Source organism: Otolemur garnettii, unplaced genomic scaffold (assembly GCF_000181295.1).
Source record: "Otolemur garnettii isolate 467f Iridium unplaced genomic scaffold, OtoGar3 scaffold00016, whole genome shotgun sequence".
Lineage (NCBI taxonomy): Eukaryota > Metazoa > Chordata > Mammalia > Primates > Galagidae > Otolemur > Otolemur garnettii.
This window is the reverse complement of record NW_003852411.1, coordinates 19,162,451-19,170,482: the sequence shown is the minus strand read 5'-3', so window position 1 is coordinate 19,170,482 and position 8,032 is coordinate 19,162,451. Positions and strand designations below refer to the sequence as shown.

General features: G+C 37.5%; 1 protein-coding gene across 1 annotated transcript in view; it reads right to left on the bottom strand.

The window, feature by feature from the left end:
* RC3H1 (ring finger and CCCH-type domains 1) overlaps nt 1-8,032 on the bottom strand; it is an 86,208-nt gene that overhangs the window by 51,493 nt on the left and 26,683 nt on the right. The window contains exon 2 of the mRNA XM_023510813.1: nt 7,145-7,523. Coding sequence (XP_023366581.1) covers nt 7,145-7,375 — 231 coding nt within the window. The 5' untranslated portion in view covers nt 7,376-7,523. The remainder of the gene's footprint in view (nt 1-7,144; nt 7,524-8,032) is intronic.

Below are 8,032 nucleotides of genomic sequence, written 5' to 3'. Positions count from 1 at the left end.
TGGTTGCAGCTGTCATTGTTGTTTGGCGGGCCCAGGCTGGATTTGAACCCGCCACCTTAGGTGTATGTGGCTGGCGCCTTAGCCACTTGAGCCACAGACACCGAGTCTAGTTTTATTTTTCATTGACAAATAATAATTACATATATTTATGAGGCACAATGTGATGTTTTTATATATGTTTATAATGTGGAATGATTCAATCAGGCAAATTAACAAATCCATCACCTCACACACTTAACTTTTTTTTGTAGTGAAACAATAAAGTCTACTTTTAGCAAATTTTGAAATATACAATGCATATTATTATAGTCACTATTCTACACAAGAGATTCCCTAAAGCTTTTTCCTCTTGTCTGAAACTTGATATCCTTTGAATAGAAGCTCCCTTTCCCTATCTGCCTCCCTCTTCACTGTGGTTTTGTTTCATATTTCCCTAATAGTGAATGATGTTGAGCATCCTTTTTGGCCGTTTATCTATCTTTTTTGAAGTTATGCAGATCCTTTGCCCGTTTTATTTAATAAACTTTATTTTAGGACAGCCACGGTAACTTACATCTGCATAACCACCTAATCCTAGCACTTTGGGAGGCCAAGGCAAGAAGACTGCTAGAACTCAGGAGTTCAAGACTAGCCTGTACAAGGGTGAGACCCCGTCTTCACAAAAAATAGAAAACTTTGCCATGTGTGATGGTATATGCCTATAGTTCCAGCTACTAGGAAGGCTGAGGCAGGAGGATCACTTGAGCCCAGAATTCTGAAGTTGCAAGGATCTATGATGATGCCACTGCACTATACCAGCATGACAGAGCAAGACCCTGTCTTAAAAACAAACAAACAAATCTGCTTTATTTTATAGAATCGTTTTAGATTTACAGAAAAATAGCAAAGATACTACATAGTATACAGAATTCCCATTATCCTGTACTTAGTTTCCGCTATTGTTGTTGAGACAGGGTCTTGCTGTATCACTCAGGCTATAATTCAATGGTACAATCACAGTTCACTGAACTTTAAACTCTTAGGCTCAAGCAATCCTCCTGCCTTAGCATCCCAAGCTGCACCACCACACTCAGCTAAGTTAAAAAAAATTTTTTTTGTTGATGCAGGGTCTCACTATGTTACCCAGGCTGGTCTTAAACTCCTGGCCTCAAGCAATTCTCCCTTGGCTTCTCAAAGTGCTGGGATTATGTGTGAGCCACTGTGTCTGACCTCCCCCATTATTAACACCTTACATTGGTATGATAAATGTTAACATGACTAAATGTCAAAACATATTCCTTATTATTATCCACGTTAGTCAGATTTGCTTAGTTTTTACCTAATGTTCTTTCTCTATTTCATGATCCTATCCAGGATACCATATTCCATTTACTCTTTGCCTTTAAGCTTATCTTGGCTGTGACTATTTCTCAGGTTTTCCCTGTTTTTGATAACCTTGACAGTTTTTCAGGTCAGGTACATTGTAGAATACTGAACAGGTATGATATAGGATGCTGCTCAATTGGGATCTGTGAATTTTCTCATCAGTAGACTAAAGTTATGGATTTTTTGAAAACCAGAGACAAAAGTGTTATTTTCATCACATACTATCAAGGATGTATATTATCAACATGACTTACAACTATTGATACTAAACTTCACTACTGGCTGAGTGTTTACCAGCCTCCTAACGACAAAGTTATGTAACTACACATTACACAGTATTCTCTCTTTTTAAGGGCAGAATATTTATAGAATTTATTTGGAATGCCGTATAGGAGACTTGTCTCTCTTCTCCATTTATTTATTCAATAATTTACTCTTACCTATATGGATTTATGGGTGTTTATTATCCTTGACTTGTTTCTAATCTTAGAGGGAATGTATATAGTCTTTCACTATTAAGTATGGGTTTTTCATACATGTCCTTTCATCAGACTGAAGAAGCTTTCTGGTTTATTTGTTCCTAGTTTCTTAAGTGTTCTTATCACAAAAGGGTGTTGGATTTTGCCAAATGCCTTTTCTGTGTCTACTGAAATGATCAGGCTTATGTATTTTTAGAAGCTCTACTGATACGGTAGCATACTAATTGATTTTCAGATGTTAAACCAACCTCGCATTCCTAGGACAAGTCTCACTTGGTAATGGTATATTTTTTAATTCAATTTTTTTATTGGAAAAAAATATATAACACAAAATTTACCATTTTAAAACCATTTTTAGGTGTATAATACATTAAGTATGTTCACATTGTTGTGTAGCCATCACCACTATTTCCAGAACTTTTCCAGCATTCCAAATAATAATTCTATACCCATTAAATAGTAACTTCTCATTCTCTCCTCTCAGACACTGGTAACCTTTCTCTTACTTTTCTATCTCTATGAATTTGCCTATTCTAGATGTTTCATATACGTGATATAACACTTGTCCTTTTGTATCATTTATATCTCAGCGTAATGTTTTCAAGGTTCATCAATGGGGTATCATGTATCAGAATTCCATTTCTACTTATAGCTGAATAACATTCAGTTATACTATATTTTGTGTATCCATTCACCCACTGATGGACATTCGGGTTGCTTTCACTCTTTGGCTATGTGAATAATGCTGCTTGACTATGGGTATACAAACGCTTCTTTATCACCCTGCTTTCAATTCTCTTAGGTACATTCACACATAGAGTAATTCTATTTTTAAATTTCAAAGAGCTGCCATATTACTTTCTATAGTGGCTATATCATCTGACAGTCCTATTAACAGTGCATAAGAATTTCAATTTCTGGCCGGGTGCCAGTGGCTCATACCTGTAATCCCAGCACTTTGTTAGGCCAAGATGGGGGGATTACTTAAGGCCAGAAGTTGAAGACCAGCCTGGGCAACCAAGGGAGACCTCATTTCTACAGAACATGAAAAAATTAGCTGGGTGTGGTAGCTTCCACCTATAGCCCCAGCTACTTGAGAAGTAGAGGAAGCAAAATTGCTTAAGCCCAGAAATTTGAGACTATAGTGAGCTATGAACATGTTACTGCATTCTAGCCTGGGTAACAGCAAAAACCTGTCTCAAGAAGGGGGAAAAGAAAAAACCAAAAGAGCTCCAATATGTTCACATTTTTCTCAATACTTGTTATTTTGTTTTGTTTCTTTTGAGACAGAGTCTCACTCTATCGCCTTAGGTTTGAGTACTTTAGCATCATAGCTCACAGCAACCTCAAACTCTTAGGCTCAAATGATCCTCTTGTCTCAGCCTCCCAAGTAGCTGAGACTACAGGTACCCACCACAACACCTGGCTAGTTTTTCTGTTTTTAACAGAGATGCAGTCTCACTTTGCTCAGGCTAGTCTTGGAACTCCTGAGCTCAGGCCACCCACCTGCCTTAGCCTCCCAGAGTGCTAGGATCACAAGTATGAGCCATGGCACCCACCCATATTCTGTTTTGATTATAGCTATACTGGTGGGTGTGAAGTGGGTCTCATTGTGGTTTTGAGTAGCATTTCCTTAATGATTAGTGATGTCAAGAAGTTTTCCATGTGCTTGTTAACTGTTTATATACCTTCTTTTAAAAATGTCTATTCAAGTTCTTAAACGGTTTTTTAGTTTTTTATTTTAGTGTTGAGTTACAAGATTTCATTATATATTCTATTACTCCCTCAGATACATGATTTATAATTATTTTCTCTTATTGTGTATATCCTTTGATGCAAAATTGTTTTCAATCCTTTTTTTTTTTGAGACAAGAGTCTCACTCTGTTGCCCAGGCTAGAGCATCATGGTATTGGCCTAGCTCACAGCAATCTTGAACTTCTGGGTTTAAGGGTTTCAAATTATCCTCCTGCCTGAGCCTCCTGAGTAGCTGGGACTACATATGCCTGCCACAATACTGTGCTAATTTTTTCTATTTTTAGTAGAGATGGGGTATCATGATGTTGTTCAGGCTGGTCTCAAACTCCTGAGCTCAAGCAATCCTCTTGCCTTGGCCTTTCAGAGTGTTAGGATTACAGGTGTGAGGCACTATACACACCCTCAATCTCTTAATAGTATCTTTTGATAAACAGAAGTTTTAATTTATTATTAAAAAGCCTGAATAGGGAAGTTACTATTTTTTGATAAATTCCAATTTATCTACTTTTTTTTTTTTTTTTTGAGACAGAGTCTCACTATGTTGCCCTCAGTAGAATGCCATGGTGTTACAGCTCACAGCAACCTCAAACTTTTGAGCTTAAGGGATTCTCTTGCCTCAGCCTCCCAAGTAGCTGGGACTATAGGTGCCTGCTATTTTCCTGTTGCAGCTATCATTGTTGTTTAACAGTTCCGGGACAGGCTTGAACCCATCAGCCTTGGTGTATGTGGCTAGCACTCTACTCACTGAGCTATGGGCGCTGAGCCAATATATACATATTTTAGAAAAAGTCCTATGCAGCTGCCCTTAGTAGAGTGCTGTAACATTGTAGCTTACAGCAACCTCAAATACTTCAGCTCAGGAGATCCTCTTGCCTCAGACTCCCAGGTATCTGGGACTACAGGTGCCTACCACAATACCCATCTATTTTTAGAGACAGGGACTTGCTTTTGCTCAGGCTGGTCTTCAACTCCTGAGCCCAAGCAATTTACCTGCCTCAGCCTTCGAGAGTGCTAGGATTACAGATGGGAGCAACTCACCTCACCAGAAGATAGTTTAACTATTTAATTTAGTTTAGGTCTTTGATACATTTTGAGTTAATTTTTGCATATAAGGTAAGGTTACAATTCACTCTTTCGCATGTGGATATCCAATTTTCCCAGCACCAGTTGTTGAAAAGACTGAGCTTTTCCCAGTGAATGGTATTGACAGCCTTGTCAAAAATCACATGAATAGGCTGGACATGGTGGCTCATGCCTGTAATTCTAGCACTCTGGGAGGCTGGGTCAGGTGTATTGCCTGAGCTCAGGAGTTTTAAGATCAGCCTGAGCAAGAGTGAGACCCCATCTCTAATAAAAATAGTAAAACTAGCTGGGCATTATGGTGGGCACCTGTAGTCCCAGCTACTCAGGAGGCCTACTCTTTCTAGGGCAACAGAGTGAGATTCTGTCTCAAAAAATAAAAAATCATTTGACTATGTATGTGCAGAATTATTTCTAGGCTGCTTATATTCTAATCCATTGATTTATATGGCTATATCGTGCCAGTACCACACTTTCTTCATTATTGTAGCTTTGTGCTTTGAAATCAGGAAGACTGAGTTCTCCAACTTTTTCTCTTTCAAGATTGTTGTGGCTATTTGAGGTCCCTAAAGATTCTATATGAATTTTACGTTGAATTTTTCTATTTCTTAAAAAAACACAACTGCAATTTTTATAGGACTTGGCCTGACTCTATAGATAGCTTTGGGTATTATCATCTTAATAACACTAAGTTTGTCAATTCATGAATATTTGATGTCTTTCCATTTATTTATATTACTTTCTTTCTGCAATGTTTTATAGTTTTCAGTGTACAAGTCTTTCCCATCATTTGTTAAATTTATTCCTAAGTATTTTGTTCTTTTTCAATATTACTATAAGTGCAACTGTTCTTCAATTTTCTTTCAGTTAGTTCATTGTCAGTGTATAGAAATGCACTGTGAATGATTTCTGTGTGTTTACTTTGCATCCTGCAACTTTGCTTAAACTCATTTACCCAGATGTAATGGTTTTCAAATGGAATCTTTAGGGTTATAATAGTAGCCATTATGTATTAAAATGCCCTGTCCTCAAATTTCATAAAAATTGTGTCAGTTAAGATGTAAAAATGTCTTACCAGTTTGTATTTAATAGAAAAATTATAGTTGAGATATCTCTTTTACAATAGGAAAAAAAAAAGAAAAACTACTTCATCCTTAGATAACTTTATGAAAAAAAAGTAAGCCTTGGTTATTTGCTATTAAAATGTTGTATTTCTGGCTCGTTGCCTGTAGCTCAAGCAGCTAAGGTGCCAGCCACATACACCAGATCTGGCGGGTTTGAATCCAGCCCAGGCCTGCCAAACAACAGTGACAACTACAACCAAAAAAAGCTGGCCATTGTGGCAGGTACCTGTAGTCCCAGCTACTTGGGAGGCCAAGGCAAGAGAATCATTTAGGCCCAGGAGTTGGAGGTTGCTGTGAGCTGTGATGCCACAGCACTCTACCCAGGGCTACAGCTTGAGGCTCTGTCTCAAAAAAAAGTTGTATTTCTATAATTGTTATCTTCAAAGTGCTTAGTTTAAAAAATAGTTCCAAAATATATTGGAATTTTCAAAATAAAAAATAACTATGAAATAAAAAATCAAATATAGGAACAGAATTTTAAAAATCAATTGCAGTTTTTCTGTTCACAAATATTTTGTAGTGCTACTAGTGACATCAAGATGGCCTTATAAATAAAATAAACTTACTTTTTGATTAAGATATTCTAGAAGAGTTCTCTATTTCAAACACACATAGTATCAACTTTCCCTACATTTTAACAATTTACAGGATGTTTAATCTTGAAAATATCAGTGGGCCCACATCTAAAGTTCCATTATATTTATTCAGAAAATGACTCAGGGTAAATACATGTGATTTAAGACTCACACACTGCCAATTAAAAGGAATTACCTACATGAATTGTATCTATCACTTAAAAATCTACCTCCCTTGGCTTTATGAAATATTCTGAGATTACTGATCTATAATTTGAGAGTATCAACATAAAACTTCCAAAGTATTACCTTCAGAATTATTGGAATAATGTTCATACTTAGGTACCTAAGGAAATCTGCCCTGCTCTAAAAACATGGCTCTGAGAAGCTGTGTTCTATGGTTTGTCACCTTTCTCAGCTTTCATTTCAGTTAAGGTAGACTAAGAAAAGCTGCCTGAAGTAGTGTCACCTTTCTTACTGAGTATGACTTATCTCAGGTTTCTCTAGTGATCTGAATAACTATGATTATTAAAAATCTGACCACAAGATGAAACAGATATTACTGTACTAAGACTGAAATACACTGAGCTACTACAATAAATCTCCTAACATATTGAAATAAAGGATTTGCACTGTACATACATAGCAGAATTGAGCCTTTTAAATATAAAGGCAATGTTAGTCAATTTTAATTCAACAGGTTTCTGTAGGGAGGAAACGACACACACACATAGAAGTTAAAACATATTAAATCACCTATCTTACCTGAGCACCCACTAGCTGCAGCAATGCTGAGTTTACGGGGAGGAGCTCAATGTCTGTATTGATAGTGGTCTGGTCAAAAGGGCAAGCCTTGCGATGGAGTTTATTTAGGCACATCTTGCAGACAGTATGGCCACAGCCCAAACTGATGGGCTTTCGAATCGTTTCGTCGAAAGTCTGAGTGCAAATTGGGCAGGAGAGGAAATCCGTCCATTGTGGAGCTTGTACAGGCATTGCTTCTGGAATTACAATTCACTAACACATACACACACAAAAAATCTAAAGCAAAGATTCCACTGGAATCAAAATCTTTGAAAAAAGTTTATCTTTTTTTTTTAAATATCTTCTGTAGATACAGTCAGCACATAGTGTGAAATATAACCTGGAAAACAAAGAAAAAGGAAAAAATTGAGGGTGTCTTCTTTTCCAAGTAAACTGTTCAAAGGAACCACAAGTCCAATCTCACCCTACAAACTTTTACACAACATTTATATCACAGCAATCCATCTTTTTGCACATTCATAGAATTAGAGCCATAAGAAAACATCCAGTACCATCCCTTCATTTTAGAGATGGGGAGAAGTCCCCAGAAAGGTGACACATTCGCCTAAGGAGATACTTGAAACAAGTAATAAAGTTAGATCTAGGGCCTAAGTCTCTCGAGTTAAAGTTTTTTAACGTTAAAAATTTAAACTTTTGGCTCGGCTCCTATAGCTCAACCGGCTAAGGCGCCAGCCATGTACCCCTAAGGTGGCGGGTTCGAATCCCCAGCCCGGACCCGCCAAACAACAATGACGGCTGCAACCAAAAAAAAAATAGCCAGGCGTTGTGGCGGGCGCCTGTGGTCCCAGCTACTTGGGAGGCGGAGGCAAGAGACTCGCTTGAGCCCAG